This window comes from Kryptolebias marmoratus, linkage group LG1, assembly GCF_001649575.2.
Source record: "Kryptolebias marmoratus isolate JLee-2015 linkage group LG1, ASM164957v2, whole genome shotgun sequence".
NCBI classification, from domain to species: domain Eukaryota; kingdom Metazoa; phylum Chordata; class Actinopteri; order Cyprinodontiformes; family Rivulidae; genus Kryptolebias; species Kryptolebias marmoratus.
In genome coordinates, this window is record NC_051430.1 from 18656569 (window position 1) to 18681981 (window position 25413).

At 39.5% G+C, this 25413-nt stretch overlaps 1 protein-coding gene across 1 annotated transcript; it reads left to right on the forward strand.

Moving 5' to 3' along the window:
- Positions 1–153: 153 nt before the first annotated feature.
- dnah10 (dynein axonemal heavy chain 10) lies at positions 154–25397 on the forward strand. The gene is made up of 78 exons (XM_017413995.3): positions 154–491; positions 716–810; positions 907–1015; positions 1120–1235; positions 1372–1588; positions 1853–2010; positions 2167–2397; positions 2546–2736; positions 2863–3061; positions 3173–3346; positions 3454–3624; positions 3949–4125; positions 4237–4377; positions 4516–4688; positions 4777–4928; positions 5038–5202; positions 5276–5483; positions 5581–5737; positions 5848–6327; positions 6415–6573; positions 6655–6771; positions 6870–6972; positions 7050–7228; positions 7347–7558; positions 7752–7908; positions 8048–8281; positions 8362–8484; positions 8582–8815; positions 8919–9142; positions 9236–9505; positions 9592–9775; positions 9870–10004; positions 10095–10247; positions 10406–10594; positions 10765–10911; positions 11327–11518; positions 11666–11784; positions 11870–12028; positions 12111–12246; positions 12344–12466; positions 12550–12681; positions 12798–13014; positions 13241–13360; positions 13487–13632; positions 13728–13880; positions 13975–14235; positions 14312–14484; positions 14570–14663; positions 14783–14950; positions 15100–15288; positions 15530–15701; positions 15785–15988; positions 16063–16143; positions 16304–16501; positions 16628–16789; positions 16873–17047; positions 17244–17425; positions 17548–17684; positions 17773–17990; positions 18129–18350; positions 18544–18691; positions 18812–19091; positions 19204–19433; positions 19520–19793; positions 19884–19988; positions 20079–20233; positions 20320–20474; positions 20731–20914; positions 21055–21255; positions 21367–21576; positions 21651–21746; positions 21836–22007; positions 22097–22228; positions 22404–22615; positions 22730–22897; positions 23026–23206; positions 23281–23426; positions 23528–25397. Exons 1-78 carry the CDS (start codon positions 260–262, stop codon positions 23672–23674), a joined length of 13695 nt encoding a protein of 4564 aa, XP_017269484.1. The 5' UTR covers positions 154–259; the 3' UTR covers positions 23675–25397.
- The last annotated feature ends 16 nt before the right edge of the window (positions 25398–25413 follow it).

Consider the following 25413-nt stretch of genomic DNA (forward strand, 5'->3'; position numbering starts at 1 on the left):
GCCAGAATTATTATGGGTTTTATCTGCAGCATATTTTTTCCTTCCCAAATGCTCAGGAGCCTGCTGCCTTCAAGTCATGACTCTGGTAACAGCGTTCCCTTTACTCAGCCGCGAGACGGTGAGCCGTTGTCAAGGCAACGGAAAGCCGTTAACCTGCAGCAACCGTTTTGTGGAGTTTCAACGGCGCTATGTTAGATAGAGCGAAGCTACTCGACTGGAATGACGTGAGTGTTGATAATTTGATAAGTCGGAAATAACAATGGTCCACGACGACTTCCGCGTGGAGTGGATCCGACAGAAGGTGACTGCTGGTTTTAATTTGGCGAAAAAGTATCCCGAGTGTTTCGACGAACTTCTCGGCCGTGACGATGGAGAAGAAGAGAAGAACATTATCCGCTTTTTGAACGTTGTCTCTGAGGAGGACTCTCACTCATGTCTTCTGTTTTTCAAAAGTATTAGAGAGGAAGAAATTGAAGTTGAAGTTCCTTCGGGTAAGTGTTGTGGTACTGTGTTAAATGACATTTTCCCTAATAACCACCATTAGCTTACTAGCAGCAGATATCCAACAAGGATATCATTTAAAATGAAGATTTCATGTTTTTATATGTGATTTGATTGCTGTATTTTTTAAAATTCCTGAACATGAACTTAAGCATGTCTCCAAGTTCTGCAGAACTTGTTGTTGTTGTTACTAAAAAAGTATGTATAACTTCAGGGAGGAAAGATGGAGACTCATCAGATCCTGAGCAGAAGTCTGTGAGTGAAATGGAGCTGGCCTCAGACTCAAAGGAAACAAATGAGGAAAGCCACGTAAGAACTGTGACTCCTCACAGTCATTTGCATGTGTTTCTGGTGCAGGCAGAGGCAGTCCAAACATTACTCTCATTTCTGTTTTGATGTTTTCAGACAACTGAAGTTAAAGTGGTGTACCATGTTGAGCTTCATGTCTCAGTAAACCAGTACCCGGAGAGGTTTGCGAAGTCTCGCGTCTTCTACTTTCTCAGAAACACCAAAGGTGAGGCGACTATTCAGTACTATTACAATAAAATGTGCTCAAGCCTACTTCAAAGTTACACATAATAGAGATTCACCGATTCTTCTCATTTGTGTTTTGAACAGAGACTGTCGTTCAACCACTTGACATGAAAGAGACCGGTGTCCTGATGCCTAGGCTTTTTAACATTGGCATGCAAAGTGGAAACCCCCTTGAGGTGCTGCAGAACAAGCTAGTCAATGTAAGTTAAACTCAAAACTATACTATTATCAAACCAACATCTGTCTCTAACAGTGCTAAAACAGTTCTAAACATTAAACTTGTTTTTATCTGGATAAAGAATATATGATGTATATGTTTTCACTGTCTCTTGTCAGATCTATATACCCTTGTTCACTGCCCAGCAAGTGGCGGCAACAGGAGCAGGTGGTCACCACAAGGAGATTTCCGCTCAGAAAAAGATCAGTCAAAATGGTAAAAAGGGAAGCACGACAAAGCCGTGCGGGCAATTCATGGTTCGCGATGAGCTGCTCAACAGGACGCACAAATTTTTGGCAGTCGTCAACTCAACTCTTCAGCAGCTTCAAATAGAAGGTTTGTTTTATTCAACACAGCAAAGGAGGGTTGAATATCAATTTATTAGGAATTCATCACTGATCAAAGTTTTAAAACACAGGGAGGAATTCAGAAAAGTAATCAGCAGAAACGGTGTCTTCCAGACCTTTTCTTTTCTTTTTGTTTTAAGCACATTTGTTTTGTGAAATGTTTAGTGTCTTTTGGGATTTGTCACTGGAGAGAAACCCAGCAAGCCAGTTTAATAATAAAGATTTCAGTTTAAGTTTAGTGTCTTTGCTCTAGATAAGATTGTACTTCAAATCCCTGATCTGGACCTGAAGCCAAAGGTCAATGTGCTGCTTCGTAATCCTGAGATGCTGGAGAAGCTGGAGCAGTGTGTGATGAACTGGCAGGCTCAGATTACCATTGTTATTGAGGAGCAGCAAAGCAAAAAGCCACAGGTTTGGATCAATTCCTCCTTATTTTTATAGCTTAGAAAAAAATTATTAACTCAACGACTTGAGCACAAGTTAATCCCTAACATATATGTTTGCTGATTAACCATATTGTGCGATCTAGTAACTAACTTGAACTATTCACTTCTGATTTTCCTCCAGGGACCTGGGCCATTGGCGGAGATAGACCTTTGGCAGGAGCGTGCTTCGGTCCTCAGCGCCCTGTGTGAGCAGCTCAAACAGCCCGTGGTAGAGAAGATCTTGAGCGTGATGGCCAAAACAAATGCAAGCGTTGTTCACACCCTCAATGAAACCGTTGCGGAATTAACAAAATACCATCTAGAGTCAGATGAAATTGCACGCTTCCTTAAGACTCTGGAAAGACACTTTATGGTAGGAAACCTTTTTTCTAAAAGTGTTTTTGTTCAGTATCCTTTTACACTGACTGGCTCACTTTTTCTGAAAAGACTGACAACTAAGAGTCTACATAAAACACACATTTGTTGAAGTATCCTCTTCACCTTACTGTTGTCTTTTGTAGAATCTGGCTACTGGAGCAAATTTTGCCATCATGCTGGAGACCATCCCTCATATGATGGAGAGCTTGCAGATTGTGTGGATGATCTCTTGCCACTACAACTCAAATGAGTGTATGGTGCCCCTATTGGAGCGTATTGCCTGGCAGCTGTGTGAGCGAGTGGCTCAAGGGGTTGACGTCCACAAGCTATTTAAGTATGCATGGATGTGGTTTGATTTTATAGATAATTTATTATTTTAATTAAACAATTTAAATAATAAAGATGATTGAGATTGAGTTTTATTGTCTAAGTTAAATTCAAAATGTTGTGCCTTGGACAGGGAAAATAGGGAAGAGGCCAAATCCACGGTGTTTGAGGCTAAGCAGGTTCTGGAGCAGTGGAAGTTGTCCTACTTTGAGATGCGTGCAGAAATTGAAAAATCAGGCCGAGCCGCTCGCTGGGAGTTTGACCGTAAAAAACTGTTTGACAGGAGTGATTACATGGCTTCTGTCTGCCAGGACCTGTGCAATGTGTTTCAGGTCAGCATACTCAGGGGAACTCTTAACATTCACTGAAAAATTCCTGACCACTCACACAATAACCAAACTTAATAAAATTTGAAAGAGGTCTCTTGGGTTTGTGTTTTTCAGGTGCTCCAGGAATTCAACAACATTTTTAGCAGAGAGCTGAAAGGTGGAAAAGAAGTGATGAACAAAGTGGATGGCCTGGTTTTACCCATTGAGGAAGTCAGTTTTAATCCTTTCAGCATCTCGAAAAAGAGCAACTGGAAAATGATTATCCAAGAATTTGACACTAATATGAAGGTTGGTTGGTTCACCTCTGCAATAAATATCATTCAGTGTAATTCCATAGTTTTATACATGCTGTTTATGTTTTGTCGAGCTGATTAGTTTTTCACATGTCTGCTCAGGCTATTGAGAGAGAGAGCATCGAATTTCTCGACCAGTCTTTGAACACACTGCACTCCTCAGCTGCTGCCTTTGAGATGCTACAGGAATTAAAACAAACCCCCTCTACAAAGGCCATCAACAACCATTTGATGAAAAAGTTTAATGATATCCTGATCCAGTATTGCAGAGAGGTACTGAAGTATCATAATCTGGAAGAGGAGCGGATCGCCTTTAGTTATGTTAAAAATTTAGTTTCAGCTAAAGAACATCCATGAAAGTTTTCAACATGACTTGTACTTTAAAGCCACATGACAAACTTAATAGCAATACTATAATTCAACTAACTAAATCAAATAATTACAGCTTTTTAATTCACAAGAAAGTACTCTTTAAGATTCATTAATTAATGTACATCAAATAGATATTTTTGTTTAGTTCCATATCGATGCTTTACCATTTTATTGTAAGGGTTTTAAAATAGTCTGCAGCAAGTAAAGGCCTTTTTTCTGCTACAGGTTGACAGCATTCAGGAAATCTTTGAAACCCAGAAGGACAAACCACCTTTGGAAAAAGGTGATACTCCTGTGGCAGGATCCATAAGATGGGCCCGGCGTCTTTACCATTGCATTAAACAAACCATCCTTCCTTTCCTGGAAGTGCCAGAGTTGCAAGAGAGTGAACAGAGACAAATGGTGAGTTATTTCATTGCACCTTTGTTTAAGAGAGTACAACTACTTAAAACTGTTTTAATGCCAACATAATACTGAAAGCCTTTTTTTTAACTTTTACTGTTTTCTGCTCAGGCAAAGGAGAAGTATGTGAAAATTGCATTGCAGATTAAGAAATATGAGGCAAAGACGCACAAGTGCTGGATGGATGAGGCAGAAAACAAAGTGCCGCTACTAATGAAAAAACCTCTGTTTATTAAAGAAAACCGAGAAATGGTATTAATCACCACTTCTTTTAGAAAGTTATTAGTTATTATCCCTATATTGTTTTGCCAAATATATATGAAGTGTATGATTCTGTCTTTCTAAAAAAGCAAAAAAAAAAATCACAGGTTTCATTTTTGTAATTTCAAGGATGTGCAAACACCTGCAAAAAGCCAAAAATACATTGTTCGATACATTGTGAACTTTGCTCCAGAAATGAAGGAAATAATTTCTGAGGCAAAACAACTTGTGCCACTGCACTACGGGCACCCTGTTCCCGAAATGGTTGAACATGTGTTTCTACAAGAGGACAAACTTCTCAGGTGATGACACACAAAAGCAGAACATATGCCAAATGTTAAAACTACTAACTGGTGTCTCTTTTTTCAACTGTGACAACCATGAGTTTAGGTATGCTGATGATCTGAACATTCTTGTCAGTCGTTATCACTCTGTGATGGACAGCTTGAATGAAGCGCATTTCAATATGCTGGCACCACAAATAGAAATCGTCAAAAAAGAGATGAACTTTGGACTAAAAAGACTCAGCTGGAGTTCCTTAGGTACAGTACCTACACAAGTTTAAATATCTGTGAAACTCATCTACAGGTAACTTCTCCAAAAATTATTATTGCCTGTAAATTAAAACCTATGGCACGTGCTCGGTTTTAGGGATACCTGACTTCATCAACCGAGGTACCAGTGTTGTCTCTAAATTTGAGTCTGTCGTCAGCCAGATTCACAAAGATGAGAAGGAAATTGATTCCAAGTTGCAGTCAGTGTCAATGGCTAATCTACTGAAATTTCCAGTACCAGACAATTCAAGTGACTTACCAGGTAGAACTATTAAAAGGCTCTTTTTACTAGTTGGGGGGACAATACAGGAATAAATCATCCTTTTTTTTTAAAGGTGTCAAGGGTTTCTGTGCACACATTGAGGGAGAGCGGGTCAAGACTTTGCATTTGGTCATGAAAAAATATGCTGACATAATTTCGTTGATCACAAAGACGGAACAATTGATCAAGGAAAACAGCAGTGGTACAGCGGAATGTATGGCCCCTTACTACACATACTGGGAACGCAAAGTATTTGATTCCCTTCTAAAGATGGTGCAGAGGTAATGAAATGATTTAGAAATTTTTCATCCTGGTGTTTCTGTGATATATCAACCAATTTCTGAACCAATGTAATATCTCTCTTGCTGGCATTTTAAGGAGCATTCAGACATTCAACATGGCACTGATGGGAAGTACTGCTCTCTTCCATATTGATGCCATTCTGTCTGCCCCCAAGATTGTGTTACAGCCCCAAAGTAGTGAGATCTACTGGCTGATCATGCAGTGCATCAAAGACTGTATAGAAAGCACCAAGGTCAGATTATTGCTATTTATAAAAATGCTGCAATGAAAATAATATTAAGTATTTGAATCTATCACAGAACCAATAAGTTGATGACTAACAAACAGTATTTCTGTGTTAAGCATTTTCCACGTTGGATGCATGGGACCTTCACTGACTGCCCCCTGCAACATGTGGAAGGTGAAGATGAATCTGTGACAGTCACCTTCTTGAATGATGTATGGCAGCATCCTCAGATAAATGAAAGTGCTTTGGCAGTGTCCAAAAACATTCATCAGCTGCTCTTCTCTGTGGATCGGTACCTTCTCTACTGGAAATGCTATCGGTCTCTTTGGGAAAAGAACAAAACCATCGTCAATGAAAAGTTTGCAGCAAAGAAACCATCTTTTGTCATGTACGACGATAGGCTACAGGCACTTGCTAAAATTAAACAGCAGGTGATGCAAGAGCCTCTAAGCAAGACTGAGCACTCGATCCATCTAAACTTGGAGCCGCTGGTTAACACAGTGCAGGAAATTGCAGAGGCCTGGATCACTTCACTTGGTAGCCTGCTCAACAAACCTGCAAAAGAAGATCTCTTCAACTTGAGAGATGAACTAACGGTACTGAATCATGTAACACAGTCAAATGTTTTCATTGTAAATATTTTGGGGCTTTTGTTTGTAATTTACATTTATCTTACGAAACAGAAACTCGTGAAGAAAATGAGGCAGAGCCCGGACACCTTTGAAGACCTAAAGTCTGTCCTTAGTACTATCTCAGACATCAGGAACATGTCTTTAGATGTGGAATTACGAGTCAGTGACATCCAGGAAAGATACAGAACCCTGGCCATGTACAATTTGGAGGTACTGTGTTAAATGTTAAGTAGTTTGTCAGAAAATTAAAATTTCAGCCTTTGCTAACTTTGCTTCCTTTATGTGCTCTAGGTTGGAGCGTATGAAAAGGAGCTGGTGGCCATTATTGGTCAGATGTGGAGTGCCCTGTTTGCAGAATCTAGACAAGTGGATCGTAGTCTGAGAGATGTCAAGAAATCATTTACTGTGGTAGGACAGGAAAAGACCTCACAATGTGTAAAAAAGGAAGGTATGGTTCAGAAATGCATCTTTACAGACTAACACCTTTCTTTGTGTTACTTTTAAAGATTACAAAAGAGAAGATTGAAGACTTTAAGCAAGATTTGTCTATCTTTGCTGAAAGCTTCAACATGCATGGTCCTGGAGCTGTGGGTGAAGATTTGGACAAAGGTGCTTGAATTAGCTTTGTGTTTGTGGTATGTAATGTTAAACTTTGAAAAGTTAAATGGCTTTTTTTTTCTCCTCAGGACTAAGCATTATGGGAAAGTATGAGGCAGATCTTGCCAAGATAGTGGCAGAACGACACGAGCTCACTAGTGCTGAGAAGTTGTTAGACCTGCCTATCACTTTGTACCCAGAGGTTACCAGGATTCAGAAAGACATGAGTGGCTTAAGAAAAATTTATGATGTATATAAATCTCAGAAGGTGAAATAGTGTTACTGTCAGTAAAAAAAATTGAATTCTCTTGCCAGTGCATTTTACAGAAAGTTCTTGCTTAGTTTGTCAAGTTCGTGAGTTTGTCGGGTTTTTTTTTTTATTTCAGAATGCAAAAGCCAAGTGGTCTCAGACCTTGTGGGTAGATTTGAATATCCAGGTGCTGCAGGAGGGTATAGAAGGTTTCATCAAAAGCCTGAGGCAGCTGCCCAAAGATGTGAGGGCTTTACCCGTGGCTTTTTTTCTAGACGGGAGCATGAAAGAGTTCAGAGAATCTCTGCCTCTTCTGCTAGACCTGAAGAATGAGGCCCTCAGAGACAGGTTAGTTTGGAGATTGATGTACCAGACAAAGAAAACAAGATTTTATTAAAATATTTTTTGTTTGTTTTTTTACAATTTGATTATTAAAATTTAACTTATTTTAACAGCTGAACAGCATATAATGTACATATCTGATGAGGAAATGTATGTGATCTGCTCAGGTGAATCAAATGAAAAATTTTTTTTTTTTGAGGCACTGGAAGGAGCTGATGGAAAGGACTGGAACCAACTTTGAGATAAACCCTGATAACTTCACTCTGGAGAACATGTTTTCAATGGAGTTGCACAAATATGCAAATGTCATAGGTGACATTGTCACATCTGCTGTAAAAGAGCTGAGTATTGAGAAGGCAAGCTCTCCTCTTTATTGATTAATTACTAATGATGAGATATAACAAACTAGAGTTGTGTTTAATTCTAAGAGTTTGGCATTCAGATATTTATAAAGCATGTTAACTGTTTATGCATTTTATATGTGTGTGTTTCCAGGGAGTGAAGGGAGTGGTAGAGACCTGGGACAACATGAAATTCAGTGTGCAGCCTTATTTTAAAGGCACCCAGGAACATGGTTTTATTCTGGGAGCAGTGGATGAGATCCTGCTGAATGTGGACAATGATGTCATGAATTTACAGAGCATGGCAGGCAGCCGTTTTGTTGGACCTTTTCTTGGCGCCATACAAAAGTGGGAAAAAGATCTGTCTCTCATCAGTGAGACCATAGAGGTCAGTGCATGTTGTTCGGTTTGTTATTAACCTTTCATTAATCCCCCAAACTATTTACTGACAAAATGGCCTTTGCATAGATTTGGTTGGTGGTACAACGAAAATGGATGTACCTGGAAAGCATATTCATTGGTGGGGACATCCGCTCTCAGTTACCTGAAGAAGCTAAGAAGTTTGATAACATTGACAAGAAGTTTAAAGAAGTGAGTTGTCCTATAAGGCAGTTCTGATGAAAGTATAAAGTATAAATACATTTTTGTTGCATTTTTCAAAATGATATATTTTTGAATTGATGTGTAGATAATGAATGACACCGTAAGAGGTCCAAGTATTAAGCGAAGTTGCCTGGTTCCTAACCGGCTAGCAGACCTGCAGGCCTTGAGTACTGGTTTGGAGAGATGCCAGAAGAGTCTTAATGACTACCTGGACTCCAAACGAAATGCATTCCCCCGTTTTTTCTTTATCTCTGATGATGAACTGCTCAGCATTCTGGGGAGCAGTGACCCTGCCTGTGTCCAGGAACACATGATCAAGGTATTAGACCAATACAGAAAATAAATTATATATATATGAACTTTTACTTTGAATGTACCATGTGTGTATGAAATGCATTTTTTTGTTGTTGTTTTTGTACTAGATGTATGACAACATAGCATCTCTAAGATTTGATATGGAAAACAGCGGAGAGACAGTAGTTGGAGCTTTGGTGTCTGCTGAGGGTGAGGTGATGGAGCTTAGGAAGCCCGTCCCAGTGGAAGGAAGAGTGGAAGACTGGATGATGGGAGTACTGCAGGAGATGAGGAGGACTAATAGACTTATCACCAAGGAGGCAATCTTTTACTACTGCAAAGACAGGAGTAGGTATGTATCAGTGCAGAGAGGGGCCTTCGTTGGTTTTGCAGGTATCCATGTGCAAACAGACAACAGTAAATTTGTCCTTTCTATGTTTTTCAGGGTGGATTGGATGCTGCTGTATCAGGGCATGGTAGTGCTGGCTGCAAATCAAGTGTGGTGGACCTGGGAGGTGGAAGATGTGTTCAAAAACGTGAAGAAAGGAGCAAAGCATGCACTGAGAAACTACGCCGAGAAGATGCATCACCAGATTGACGAGCTAGTTACACGCATTACTCAACCTTTGAAGAAAAACGACAGGCGGAAAATCAACACAGTGCTTATCATTGATGTCCACGCGAGAGACATTGTGGACAGTTTGGTTGACAACAGGTGAACTTCACCTTTACAAGTTTCAACATTAATCTTTAGGATAGAAAAGTGTGCGTAATACAATGAACCTTCCAATCTTTCCCCAGCATAATGGATGCACAAGCGTTTGAGTGGGAAAGCCAACTAAGATTCTACTGGGTGCGAGAACATGACAACCTGTTTGTGCATCAGTGCAGTGCTTCATTCTCTTACGGCTATGAATACATGGGATTGAATGGTCGGCTGGTTATAACCCCACTGACAGACCGAATCTACCTGACCCTTACACAGGTCAAAGAGCCTCTGCAACACCTAAACAGACACTTTTAGACTGGTCTGTCAGTTTGTTTTGTGACAGTATAATATCTCTGGATTTGTGAAACAGGCCCTCTCCATGTACTTGGGCGGTGCTCCTGCTGGACCGGCTGGTACAGGGAAGACAGAGTCGACCAAAGATCTGGCTAAGGCTTTAGGTCTGCTGTGTGTGGTCACAAATTGTGGTGAGGGCATGGACTACATGGTGAGAGATATACACTGAGCAACATCAACTAGAAAATATATTTTGGGATGCTTTTAGGTTTTTTTTAAAATTCCTTTCCTCTTTGTTCAGGCTATTGGAAAGATCTTCTCTGGCCTTGCCCAATGTGGAGCCTGGGGCTGCTTTGATGAGTTCAATCGTATTGATGCCTCGGTGCTGTCAGTTATTTCTTCTCAAATGCAGACCATTCGCAATGCTCTCATTTTACATCTTAAAAGGTTTCAGGTAAATCTGTTGTACAATAGTTACGTCGAATATGTAATGGATACTTTTAAAAACAATTATTTTTATGCATTCAAGGACATATTACTTAGCATGAAGGTAATTTTACTCACCATTTTAATGCATCAAAGAGGTTTTCTTTCTTTCTCATAACACTTCAGTTTGAAGGGCAAGAGATCAACTTGGATGACCGCATGGGGATTTTCATCACTATGAATCCTGGTTATGCTGGCCGTACAGAGCTGCCAGAATCAGTCAAAGCCCTCTTCAGGCCTGTGGTGGTGACTGTACCGGACCTTCAACAAATTTGTGAAATTATGCTCTTCTCAGAGGGCTTCCTAATGGCCAAGGTAACATTTGAGCACAAAAAAAATTAATTATTTTTTTTTTACTTATTATGTTGTCATTTTAAGTAGGGAACAGTTAACACTGATTCACTGCTATAATTATTTAAAGAGATGTTCTCAGGTTCTGTGAAAAAAACTATGTGTTTTATTTTTTAAATTATTAATAAATTTAGGTGTTGGCAAAGAAGATGACTGTGCTGTATAAACTGGCTCGTGAACAGCTGTCCAAGCAGTCTCACTATGACTTTGGCCTACGTGCTCTGAAGTCTGTCCTGGTGATGGCAGGAGAGTTAAAGCGAGGCTCTCCGGACTTCAATGAGGTAGTGACAAGCTTAAAGAATAAGTGCTGTTAAAAATGTGAGGAATGTTCTACGTATAACGTCCACTGCAACATTTAGATGCTTTGGAGAAGATACCAATTTGGACTGAAAAAGTTATTTGATGTTTTATTATACTATAACTTCTACTACTTCTCATCATTTTGTTTAAAGAGAGATGTTTTACGTTCCCCAAGACTGTCTTAAATTAGCTCCACTGAGCCCTGTCTAAAAATATAAACAGCATAAGTACAGCAGTACAAAAATGTCCCTGAATAAGTAAAGAAGGATTTTTGGTGATGAAACAGTTTGTTTTATGTAAATACTTTCAATCTTTAAATATTTTCCACTTGTGAATATTTCAGGGTTTGTTTTATTGCTCCGTGTTTCTTTCCTTGATGTCTTTCCTTTTTAACAGGATGTGGTGTTGATGCGTGCGCTCAGAGACATGAATCTGCCAAAGTTTGTGTTTGAGGACGTCCCTTTGTTCCTTGGACTGATCTCAGACCTTTTTCCCGGACTGGACTGCCCTCGTGTTCGCTATCCTAACTTCAATGATGCTGTGGAACAGATACTGCAAGAGAACAAATATATTCTTCTGTCTAACCAGGTGTTACAACTGAGCCATAACTTAAGCTGTTAGACAGAGTCTTTCTTGGACAAGTTAATAAATAATGAGTGTCACTAGTAAAAATATACTCCTAGCATATGAATGTCCAGATATTGATATACCCTGATTGAATGCTGTCTGTGGTAGGCGGATAAAGTTGTTCAGATGTATGAGACAATGATGACCAGGCACACTACTATGATTGTGGGGCCAACAGGTGGAGGAAAATCAGTTTTGATTAGCACATTATGTCAAACTCAGACCAGGTTAGTGTCAGTTTACTTCAGTCGTTTTCCCACCTCTTGCTCTTAAAAAAGGACAATAGTGATGTTCTTTCTTTTTCTTTATCAGATTGGGGCTTCATACTAAGTTATATCCTCTGAACCCTAAAGCCATGAATGTCGTTGAACTGTATGGAGTACTCGACCCAGATACTCGTGACTGGACTGATGGGATTTTATCCAACATCTTCCGCGATATCAACAAACCTACTGATAAAAAAGAGCGGAGGTAAAAGTTGAATATCAAAGAAACATACTTTATATTTCCTTGAAAGACTTTGTAAAGACATGCTGTAATTTGTAACTTACAGGTATATTCTGTTTGATGGGGATGTGGATGCCCTTTGGGTCGAGAATATGAACTCTGTAATGGATGACAACAAGCTTCTCACTCTAGCTAATGGGGAACGGATCCGTTTACAGAGTCACTGTGCACTGTTGTTTGAGGTCTGAGATTTAAAATTGATTTGAGCAGAATACCTTTTCTTGCACATTTCTGCAAATCAACTTTTAGTACAGCTCTAACAAAAGTTTGCTGTCACAGGTTGGAGATCTCCAGTATGCTTCACCTGCTACTGTGTCCCGCTGTGGGATGGTTTTTGTTGACCCCAAAAACATGCGATATACCCCATACTGGCAAAGATGGGTGAACAGCAGACCTGAGCAGGTTACAGAAAAAATCTTTTCAGTATGTAATTTTTAATATTTGTAATTGTAAATTCTTATATATATTTTTGTTTTTCTTTATAGGAGCAAGAGGTGCTTCACAAACTGTTTGAGAAATATGTACACAAGTGTATTGACATGATTGTAGATGGTATTGTTGATGGCAAACAGGGTCAGAAACTGGAAACGGTTGTCCCACAGACAGATCTGAATATGGTAGGTTAATCTCATCTGTTTAAAATGTGTCGTAGTGTCTACATTTATGTTTTAAATAGGAAGTAGCGACATGTGACTCCTTGAATTAAGTGTGCATGTTTTGATAATGCATTCAGGTCACTCAGTTGTGCTTAACACTGGATGCGCTGCTTGAGGATGACAGCAGCGGTGCTGATGTCCTGGAATGTTACTTCCTGGAAGCGTTGTACTGCTCACTGGGAGCCACATTGTTAGAAAATGGAAAGATCAAGTTTGATGAGTTAGTCAAAAGGCTTTCCTGCTTAACCACAGAACATGATGAAAAAGTCCTCGCTGGGCCTGGTGAGATCCCAGGTATAAAGCAAGCATTTGTTTTTAATTTAATTGATAAGCTCATGTACTTTCATTCTTGTACTGGTTAAAAAGGAATGAGAGTTGTATTTATGGGTTGTGTAGTGAAAATCTGTGGATGAATGTATATGCTTTATAACATTGTGTTCTCCAAAAGAATATGTGTAACTGTGTTTAACATGTTTTGTTTTTTTTTGTGATTAATTGCAAATTGACTCCCTTCATACAGGATACCTGCCAACTCTGTATGATTTCCATTTTGATGGAACACAGAGGAAGTGGGTTCCTTGGAGTTCTTTGGTTGCCAAATACACTCACAGCCCTGAAATGAAGTTTGCTGATATCCTAGGTAACAATTAATTCTGTGAGCTGTGCGGCAGGAACAAATTAAATGCAAATGCATGTAACAAAAAGTACAGGTAAAAATATGTATATAAGCTTCTGAATTTAATTTTTTTCACGTTTTGTGTTTTAGTGCCAACTGTTGACACTACAAGAACCAGCTGGATCTTGGAGCAGATGGTGAAGATACAGAGGCCGGTGTTACTAGTTGGAGATTCTGGCACTTCTAAGACTGCCACAATTCACAACTTCCTGAAGAATGTCAATTCTGATACAAGAGTAATTTCAACATCCAAGCATGCACATGTACAGTACATTTGAGTCTAAATGTATTTTTCTTTAGATTATTTAATTTTAATTGTCTTTCATTTTAGACTACTTTGATCATCAACTTCTCATCCCGAACAACTTCATTAGACCTGCAGAGAAACCTGGAGGCTAATGTGGAAAAAAGAACCAAAGATATTTACGGCCCTTCTATGGGGAAGAGACTTCTGGTCTTTATGGATGACATGAACATGCCAAAGGTACCCAATTCAAGATTTTGCTTAAGTCATTTACTTGTAATTTGTTTGTGGTAGTAGTTGAATAATAAAAAAGCAACATAATGCACCTTTTCAGGTGGATAATTATGGTACACAACAGCCTATTGCACTTCTGAAGTTGCTTTTGGACCGAGGAGGCATGTATGACAGAGGAAAGGAGCTAAACTACAAAATTCTCAAAGACCTTGGCTTTATTGCTGCCATGGGAAAGGCAGGAGGTGGAAGGAATGAGGTGGATCCACGTTTCATCTCACTCTTCAGTGTCTTCAGCATTCCTTTTCCAACAATAGACTCTCTCCACCTCATTTATGCTTCCATTATTAAAGGACATACCAGAGTAGGTATCTATGTACCTCATAGAATTTCATCATTTTTTTGCTACTCAGATTTAATAACCGTATAACATGTTTTAGGTATTTGAGGATGCCGTACAAAAAGTATGTGATAAAGTCACCTTCTGCACATTGGAACTGTACAACATCATCATCAAAGATCTTCCACCCACTCCCTCCAAGTTCCACTACATCTTCAACCTGAGAGACCTGTCAAGAGTCTACAATGGATTGACCCTCACTAAACCAGACAAGTCTGATCAATCACATTCAGTCCGATTGCGAAATTATTCAAGGTCTCTCTTTTAAAATGCCATCCACTGCCATTGTTTTTTGCAGGTTTTTGACTGTCACCCAGTTTGTGCGTGTGTGGAGAAATGAGTGCTTGAGAATCTTCCATGATAGACTCATTGACGAAACCGACAAAAATTTGGTAAAACCTTTAAATACTACAAGTTGATAGTGACCCTGTGTGTAGCTGATTTAAATTTTGCCAGTTCTTATTTTTATTTCTTTTGTCTGGGAATTTTATTTTATTTTTTTCCCCAACAGGTTCAGGGCCACATAAAAAACTTGATCGAAGAACATTTTAAATCAGACATGGGGGCAGTAATGAAAGACCCAATTCTGTTTGGGGACTACAGGACAGCCCTCAGTGATTCTGAGCCAAGAGTCTACGAAGACATCCAAGATTATGATGCTTCGAAAGCCATGTTTGAGGCAAGTTTGAATCAGTGTTAATGATAATGACGGTAGCCTCCATTAAAAAAGTATTTTCTGGAATTCTGCAAAATATCATAGGGCATAACATTTTTCATTACAATGATTTACTGCTGTTTTAATTAATTTCTTTTGTTTTCATTCTGCAGGAAATTCTTGAGGAATACAATGAGACCAAGACGAGGATGAACTTAGTATTGTTTGATGATGCTCTGGAACATCTCACCCGAGTTCACCGGATCGTTCGCATTGATCGTGGCCATGCACTGCTCGTTGGGGTGGCAGGCTCTGGCAAACAGTCGCTCACCAAGCTTGCTGCATTCACTGCTGGCTGCGAGGTTGTAAAACCTATTGTAATTCTGGTGAAATACAAATGATGTTGGTAAAAAAAAAAAATCACATTTACTTTTAAAGCTACGAGTAAAGTAAACAAAGTTTACTTTAATAACATGTTAACCTTTAACTGACATTTAAAGCTTGACAACTACTAAAACAAAATAAAAAGAGGCAAGTTTAGCAGAATTATGCAACATGAAAACAAATACATTTCCTGCATGTGGTATTTAAATATTGTTTCAGGTGTTTGAAATAACACTCAGCAGAGGATACAATGAATACAGTTTTCGAGAAGATTTGAAAACGCTGTACCTGAAGCTTGGCATTGAAAATAAGAAGACCGTGTTTCTCTTTACTGATGCTCATGTAGCTGAGGAAGGATTTTTGGAACTAATAAACAACATGCTCACCTCAGGTTGGGTATGGCTCTGGTTAAAACTTGAGTTATATTCTAAACAGCTACAGCTTTTGTATGCTGATCATTCTTTCTTTTTAAAGGCATAGTTCCTGCATTGTTTCCTGATGATGAAAAGGAGTCTGTCCTCAATGAGGTTCGCGATGAAGCTCTCAAAACAGGAGCAGATCCTTCCAAAGAGAGCATGTGGCAGTACTTTGTCAGCAAGTGTGCCAACAATCTACACATTGTTTTAGGCATGTCTCCAGTGGGAGACACTCTAAGGACACGCTGCAGGAACTTCCCAGGTTAAATATGCTTTCAGGCCTCACTTAATTTTATGCCATTTTATTTTCTAACTGTGTGTCTTTTGTAATTTCAGGACTGATGAACAACACTGTGATAGACTGGTTTCTGCCATGGCCGCCACAGGCATTACATGCAGTGGCTCAGTCTTTTCTTGGTGTGTTTTTACACATAATTAGATATATTGTTTTCAATCATTTATTCAGGAAAGAATAAATGTTTCTTTCTTTAATTTACTGAGAGAGTTTTAAATTTAATGTTATATTTAAATCTTAAGAATGACCAAAGTTTTATTTTTGATTTTTGTTAATTTACAGGTGAAAATTCAATGATTCCTGAGGCTCACACTACATCAATTATAGACCATGTATGCATGGTACATTCTTCTGTGGGTGAATACAGCAAGCTGTTCCTGCAGAAACTTAGACGATGTAACTATGTCACTCCAAAGAACTACTTGGACTTTATTAACACCTATTCCAACCTTTTGGAGGAAAAGGATGAGTTTATCCTCGGTAAGAAGTTCAGAACATATAGTAAATGCAGAGCCTCTGTTTTGTAAGAGCTGGGACTGGTAGCAGTTGAGTACTGCTTAATATTATGTTTGTGAGGATTTCAGTGATGGTTCTTTTTATTTCTAGCTCAGTGCAAGCGCTTGGAGGGGGGGTTGGATAAACTTAAGGAAGCTAGCGGGCAGCTGGCTGAACTGAATGTCAAGCTTGCAGATCAGAAGGTTGTCTTAGCTGAAAAATCCACAGCTTGTGAAGCCCTGCTGGAAAACATTGCTACAAACACAAGCGTAGGTCAGTGAGTGCCTGTAACTTTTGACTAAGGTTTGTGTACAAGCTGTTATTATATACTAATCATCAGTAACACTTTGTTTTAGCTGAGGAGAAAAAGGCTCTGGCAGAAGAGAAAGCTAAAGAGATTGAAGAGCAGAACAAAGTCATAGCTGTTGAGAAGAAGGATGCTGAAAGTGCTCTGGCTGAAGCTCTGCCAGCATTAAAGGCAGCCCGCATGGCACTGCAAGACCTTGACAAATCTGATGTCACTGAGATCCGGTAAATTCTTAACTTTTAATTTAATTCTTAAAATTGTTAGGAATAGTGGCTAAATGATTTGATACTAACCAGGATTTTTTTTTTCAAAACTACAATTTAATCTTTATGACAAAACATAAAGAAAACCAATAAATTTGTATTTGTTTGTTTATTTATATTCTTTTGATAATTTGTCTTTGATTGATTTATAACACAGGTCTTTTGCTAAGCCACCCAAACAGGTCCAAGTGGTCTGTGAGTGTATTTTGGTGCTGTACGGCTACAAAGAAATCAGCTGGCAGTCAGCCAAAGGGATGATGTCTGAGACAAACTTTTTACGCTCCTTAATGGAGATGGACTGCGATTCCATAAGTAATGTTCAGATCAGAACTGTCAAAGGTAAGTTGAGTTCATGATCAATGGAAATGGAAAGTAATGTAAATAATATAAATATCCATGTATTTTATTTCTATGATAGCAAACCATTTGTTTATTTGTTGGTTTTTATTTGACTTGGCTAGGCTTCCTAAAAACCCTACAGACAAGCTTTGAGGAAATGCAAGCCATCAGTAAAGCTGGTTCAGGAATGCTGAAATTTGTTGAGGCAGTCATGGGTTACTGTGATGTCGCCAGGGAAATAAAACCCAAGAGAGAAAAGGTATTTTCTTTTTATTATTGTTGTTTCACTATCATGTACTGAATGAGAAACAAAACAAAAAAAAGCTATATTGACATTTGATTTTTAGGTGGCACGTCTAGAAAGGGAATTCTTTCAGTCTAAGAAGGAACTAGAGCGCATTCAAAACGAGCTGAGCAATATTCAGACAGAGTTGCGTGGCCTTAAAGAGAAGTATGAAGCTGCAATCTTGGAAAAACAACAGCTACAGGAGGAGGCTGAGGTCATGGAGAGGAGGCTGATAGCTGCTGACAAACTCATCACTGGTCTGAGCTCTGAAAATGAACGGTGAGATTATGCAAGAAAGGCAACGCATGCAACAGTTGTAAATTATTGTATTGTTTCTCTTTTTTTCTCTCTTTTTTAATTCTTTTTATTACTTGCAATTATTCAAATATATTTTTCACTCTCTCTTATCCAATTCAGGTGGACAAAAGATTTGGATGAGCTCAGGCAGCAGCGAGTGCGTCTCCTTGGTGACTGTCTGGTCTCTGCTGCTTTCCTGAGCTATGAAGGGGCCTTCAACTGGGACTTCAGGGATGAAATGGTATATCAAACATGGGTTCAGGACATCATGGAGAGAGGCATCCCCTTGAGTCAGCCTTTTAAAGTGGAAAGCCTTCTTACCGAAGAGGTAGAAATTAGCAGGTGAGTAGTGTTTGATTTCAATTTGAATCTTTTTAATGACAATATATCACATGACAATGATTTGAAATGCCGTATGAAAAGAAATAACTGTTGTAAAGTCATTGGTTTGCTGCATTTGTTTAATTTGTTGATTTATTTTGCTACACTGAACACTGACAATGAAGGAGCTGTGTCTTGTACACCCATTGAACAGGTGGGGCTCTGAGGGGCTGCCTCCTGATGAGCTGTCAGTGCAGAATGGAATCCTTACAACCAGAGGAAGTCGCTTTGCCATGTGCATTGATCCTCAGCAGCAAGCACTCAACTGGATTAAAAAGAAGGAAGAAACCAATAAACTAAAGGTACAAAAAGCTCAGCATTTAGACAGGTCTTCAAGTAACAACTGAACACCTGAGAATAAGCCCATTTAAAAGTTTCATCATGTGTGATTCTGACCGTGATATTGTTGTTTTTTTTCCCAGATCTCATCTTTTAATGATCCAGACTTCTTGAAACAGCTTGAGATGGCCATTAAATATGGCAATCCATTTCTGTTCCAAGATGTGGATGAGTACATTGACCCAGTCATTGACAATGTCCTGGAGAAAAATGTGAAAGGAGCAGAGGGCAGACAGGTCATCTCGCTGGGTGACAAGGAAGTGCATTATGATCCTAACTTTAAACTCTACCTTAATACCAAATTGGCTAATCCCAAATTTTCTCCATCCGTGTTTGGAAAAGCCATGGTCATCAACTACAGTGGTAAGATCTGCTGCATGCCAGTTTTAGTTATCTGTATCATATAATAAACAGCAAATATCAAGTAGTTTGTCTGTTTGCTTAAGTTTAATTACTGTGTCAATGTTTCACACAGTTACCCTTAAGGGTCTGGAAGACCAGCTTCTGAGTGTTATTATGGGCTTTGAGAAGAAAGAATTGGAGGAGCAGCGTGAGCGTTTGATCCAGGAGACCAGTGATAATAAGAAGCTTCTGAAAAACCTTGGAGACTCCTTGCTTAGAGAGCTGGCCACATCTACAGGCAACATGTTGGATAACACAGAGCTTATTCAAACACTGGAGGAAACAAAGCTGAAAGCCAGCGAGGTCAGTTTTGCTAAAAATTTCTACAATTACCGAATTTAAGGAAATATGATCAGGAACTTTTTGCTGTTTGATTTTGCGGCTACCAGGTATTTGAGAAACTAAAGTTGGCTCAGAAGACGTCCATGGACATTGATAAACTGAGAGATGGCTACCGACCTGCAGCTAAGCGCGGTGCTATCCTCTTCTTCGTGCTGACAGACATGGCTCTGGTTAACAGCATGTACCAATACTCACTGGCATCCTACCTGGAAGTGTTTGACTTGTCACTGCGAAAATCTGTTCCTGACATTTCACTTCAACAAAGACTTGACAACATCATGAACACTCTCACATACAACATTTATAACTATGGCTGCACAGGTAAAACAACTGAGTTAGATTAATGTTCATTTTTGAAGTTATGCATGCTGACTTTTAGGTTTACACTAATCACCTCTTGTGTGTCCCTAGGACTGTTTGAGAGGCACAAGTTGCTCTTTTCTTTTAACATGACAATCAAAATTGAGCAGGCGGAAGGGAGGGCACCTCAAGAAGAGTTGGAGTTCCTTATCAAGGGTGAGATATCCAAAAAACTGTCTAAGAAGCTAATACTGTTAATAATCAGAAAAATGTTATTTTTTATGTTTTTCAACTTATTGCATAAAGGTAATCTATCTCTGGAAAAAAGCACACGAAAAAAGCCTTGTGACTGGCTTCCTGACCAGGGCTGGGAGGATGTGGTGAAACTCGCAGAGCTTTTTCCTGAACAGTTTGGCTCTCTGCCTGATGACATTGAGAAAAACACCCCTGACTGGAAATCTGTAAGTGACCACAGTGAGAAAAATCAGTGCAAGGAGGTTACCGAACCCACTGAGTTTACCTCTCATTGTTTCTTTGTTTTCCTCAGTGGTATGACTTAGATGCACTGGAGCAGGCTCCGTTTCCCATGAAGTATAAAGAGAACCTGTCAGCCTTTCAGAAGCTGCTGTTGCTACGCTGCTTCCGAGTTGACAGAGTTTTCAGAGCTGTGACTGACTATGTCAGTGTTACCATGGGAGAGAAGTGAGGAACTGTTTCTGTTCTAGTTATGAAGTTTCACACCCTCACCTCTACAAACAGCATTAAGTTTGAGGTCACTCTTGTGCTGCAGTCGGAATTTGACTCAGACACCTACCCAGATGGCACTGTGTGAAGGGTGACACACCTGAAGTGCCTAAAACTTTTGCATAGTTCTGAAATATAGAGTTACTGTCTGAAGACGGTTAAATTGAGTAAACATAATTATTTGATTTAACATTTCTTTTGTTTTCCTTCTCAGATATGTTCAGCCCCCTGTGATCAGCTTTTCTACCATTTATGAACATAGCACACCTTTTTCTCCTATTGTTTTCATCCTGAGCCCTGGTTCTGATCCAGCCAGTGACCTGATGAAACTAGCAGAGGGGTCAGGCTTTGGAGGCAGCAAGTTCAAGTTCCTTGCAATGGGCCAGGGGCAGGAAAAGGTACTGGACACTTTCAGTGTCTTGAATATTAAGTGCTAAAACGGAAAAGGTGTAATGATTTTTAGAATTTAATAAGTAATCATGTTAATAATTAAAAAGAGTTTAGCTTTTGGTAATTGTATCCTGTAACTGTCTTAAAGGTGGCCCTAGAACTGTTGGATAAGGCAGTTTCTCGGGGTCAGTGGTTGATGCTACAGAACTGCCACCTGTTAGTGAAGTGGCTGAAGGATCTGGAAAAGGCGTTAGAGAGAATCACCAAGCCCAATCCTAATTTCCGCTTGTGGATCACTACCAATCCCATTAAGGATTTCCCCATTGGCATTCTGCAAAAGTCTCTAAAGGTGAAATTCCTTTCCATTTCTTTTTTTTTTCTTCTTTTTTTGTGGTGCAACAATAATAGCAATCAGAAAAAAAAATCAAAATATTTACAAGACCTGGTTTATTGTGTGTAGGTAGTGACAGAGCCTCCCAATGGTCTCAAGCTTAACATGAGAGCCACATTCTCCAAAATTTCAAATGAGAGCTTGAATACTTGCCCACACTTTGCATTCAAAAGCCTGGTCTATGTGCTGACCTTTTTCCATGCTGTGGTGCAAGAAAGGCGCAAGTATGGAAAGATTGGATGGAATGTGCCCTACGATTTCAACGAGTCAGACTTCTTTGTAAGTGGAGTCAAATTTGACCTTTTTGAGCAGCAGAATAACAGAAGTTAAATCAATCTGACTGTGTTTAACAGGTGTGTATGGAGATCCTGGACATCTACCTGACTAAAGCTTACAACCAAGGAGACAGCAATATACCCTGGGAAACTCTTAAATATCTTATTGGGGAGGTCAGGCTACATTAATTGTGTTTAACATTTTGTGTTGTAGTATTGACTCAGAAAATGTTGTATGTTTAATGCGTAAATTGTGTTTTTAGGTGATGTATGGTGGGCGAGCAATAGATAGTTTTGACCGAAGAATCCTGACTGTCTACATGGATGAATACCTTGGAGACTTCGTCTTTTATACCTTTCGGCAGTTCCACTTTTTCAGCAACAAAGATGTGCATTACAAAATCCCTCCAACTGGGCAAAAGACGGTCTATGTTGGTCAGTTCATACTTTCACTACATAAATAATCTTACTTTGAACAGAAAATAGTTATTCTTCACTCATGGCTTTAATCTGTTATGTTGTAGATGAGATTGAGAAGATGCCTCTGGCAAACACACCTGAAGTGCTGGGTCTTCATTCCAATGCAGACATTGGATATTACACTCTTGCTGCTAAAGAGATGTGGACTCACTTAATAGATCTTCAGCCTCAGACAAGTATGATTTGACGACTTTCAACAGTGATCGCTGCTAAAGACAATATTTTGTTTTATGATATTCTTGTAGTATTTGATTAAATTTAAAATATTTGGGGAAGCAGTCACTCTCTATGAATGCCTTTTAGGACATTCTCCAATTTGGCTCTTATTCTGTATGTTCCTTTATGTCTCAGGTGAATCTCATGGAAGCATCACGAGGGATGAGCACATCAGCCAGGTGGCTCAAGACATTCAGAACAAGCTTCCCAAGTTATTTGACATGGACATAATTCGTAAAAAGTTTGGTACAGACATCTCTCCAACCTCAGTGGTTCTACTTCAGGAACTGGAGCGCTTCAACAAACTCGTGGTTCGCATGCAGCAGTCTTTGGCTGAGCTGCAGAGGGTAAGGATAGGAATGAGGGAGGAAGAAGAGACTGAGGGAAATAAGCTCTCAAGTGTTTTGTTTTTTTCTCTTTACTTCAGTTTAGATTTGTACTTGTCGTCTTGTGTCCCACAGGCCTTGGCCGGTGAGGTAGGTATGAGCAGTGAGTTGGATGAAGTGGCTCGGGCCCTTTTTAATGGCCACATTCCTGCCATTTGGAAGAAGTTGGCACCTGAAACTCTGAAGGCTCTTGGGAACTGGATGATCCATTTCAAGAGGCGTTATGAACAGTACAGCTACTGGGTAAATATAGGCACAAGTGTTTTCAATTAAATGTTTTTGTTTTATTCTGATATTATTTGTACTGTAGTTAACAAAAATGTTTGTATTTGACTGTCTGGATTATGTTCAAATATTTTTTTATTTGCAAGGTGAATCAGGGAGAGCCAAAAGTTATGTGGCTGTCAGGTCTTCACATACCAGAGTCTTACTTGACTGCTCTGGTTCAAGCTGCATGTAGGAAAAACAGATGGCCTCTGGATCTTTCCACACTGTACACAGAAGTGACCCACTACCGTAGTGAGGATGAAATCACTGACAGACCAAAACAAGGTGATGAATTAGATTGATCATTTGCAGCATGTTTGGTGAGTATTTCTAAAGACTAACAGTCTCATTGGCCTTAGGCTGCTTTGTGTCCGGCATGCATCTGGAAGGAGCAGATTGGGATGTGGAGAAGGGCTGCCTAGTGAGGAGTAAACCAAAAGTCCTGGTTGTTGAACTGCCCATTCTCAAAGTCATCCCCATAGAGGCGCGACGCCTTAGATTACAGGTGTGGACAGCAACCATTGCACAACATTGTACCTGAATACAGTTCACTGTTGGAATGTTCCTCCCTGACGGTCAAATATTTTCTTATGTTTTGTACCGCAGAAAACATTGAGGACACCAGTTTATACCACTTCCATGAGGAGGAATGCAATGGGTGTGGGGTTGGTTTTTGAAGCAGACCTCTTTACCACCATAGACATCTCCCATTGGGTCCTGCAGGGAGTGTGTTTGTGCCTCAACACTGACTGAAGATCTCCCTCAGATTCATCAAGCTGATCCTCTGAAACAGTCTAATGTTGTTCATTGTTGGAAGATAACATTACGTTAAATATTTGTATAACTAGTAATACATTTGTTCTTAAAATAACTACAGAGATGTTTGTTTCGAATCACCTAATACGTGTTCATTATTTTTTCACTAGATGGCAGCACAGAACAGTACCATTCTCCTCAGCCTGTTTTTTTTTAACTAATCATTTTTTTGATGTTTTATAAAGCTTAACTGCCTTCTGACCGCATAGTCAAAATCTTTTAGGTTTAAAAGTCTAAAGTTGTTTAATAAAGAACAAACATTAGTGAAGCAGCTGTACAATGTTTCTGTTGACATTTAAATGGGACAACATACTCTCAGCATACATTACAAAATGCAGCAGTAATCAAAGTTCATTTCTGTACTGGCTATACCCAAGTGCATTTTTAGCCTGTAGTTTGGGTTGCACTAAGTTTTATTTTACCATTTAACAAACAGATCCAGGGCAGCTCCGAGTAATAGTCTGCTGAGGTCAGCATGGCAAAGCAGGTGAAGTTTCCTTTAAAAATCCGACGGTCTCAGAGGATCTGGCAGCTGGTGCAGCAGTGAGGTAACACACACACTTAGAAAGGAAGACTGCAGCAGTTTTCATCCATTATTTGTGTAACATTTACATCTTGTAGTCTTCTTTGTGAGTGCAGCTGTGCTTAGACTAAATTCTGGTCTATAGATGTAAATAATTGGAGAGCAAACAACCATTAATGTTGAAAGTATTACACTTTCTTTGGTGTCCTTTCTTAAACACCTCTAAACTTATATGAGATCACAGGAATGCATCTCATTACCATATTATGTAGTCTGAAAGGGTCCCATCTGAATAGCACAGGGTAAAGGTTAGACATGCCCTTTCTCAGCTACTGCAACTGTTATTAAAGAGTGAAGATTAGCACATGTTTGTGACCAAACAAGAGGAGAAGGACTGTGTTACCATGTTGGGAAGAGAAGGGAAAGGATGCTAGTGTTTAAAGATCTTAGACCAAATGAACATCAAGGCAGACAATAAACAATGCATCCATTTTAGTTTACCAAATAAAAGAGAAAGAAATACTAGAAGCAGTTGTAGGGTGACTGCTCGGGCAATGACTTCTTTCCCTCCTCAGAGGTTTAAATTATTTTCAGCTGCACATGACTTCAGGAATGTCATCAGTGCTGAACCACTCTGGTTTTGCACCACTGTCTGCTCTGAGTTGTCTTGTAAAACACACACGCACACACACAGAGTCCAGCCCTTCCTGTCTCTAACTTTCCGTGTGTTGTGATTGTAAGCAGGTGGGCTAAATGAAGTTCATGGACAGTTTTGTCCCAGGCTGAAAGATCCTCTGTGACTGTGAAGATGTTAATACTGTCCCGGACAGATGAAACTGCAGTGTGTTCTGCATCTTCTGCAGCTGGTGAGCCTGAGAGGAACAGACAGTTGCAGATCAGGTCTCAGGTTTGGGTTACAGCAGGTGTTTGGTACTAATCAGATCTGTAGCTGCTTCAACTGAAAACATTCATGTTCCAAATGTAAAAAAAACAGGTTTAAAAAAAGCTGGATGGATAATTATGGCTTGATGGTGATAAAGTGAGGCGTATTAGTTGAGAAAACGTTATAAATGACATTTTAAATAAAGTGGCAAGGCTTTGTAATATGATCTTTTGCTACAATAATTCCTGTCATTATCCCAGCTCCTCCTGT

Coding starts and splice junctions, on each gene's coding strand:
- dnah10 (XM_017413995.3), top strand. CDS start 260: ATGGTCCACGACGACTTCCGCGTGGAGTGGATCCGACAGAAGGTGACT. Junction 13,361..13,486: donor GAAGTTTGCTGATATCCTAG/GTAACAATTAAT, acceptor TTTGTGTTTTAG/TGCCAACTGTTGACACTACA. Junction 21,747..21,835: donor TTAAATATCTTATTGGGGAG/GTCAGGCTACAT, acceptor TTGTGTTTTTAG/GTGATGTATGGTGGGCGAGC.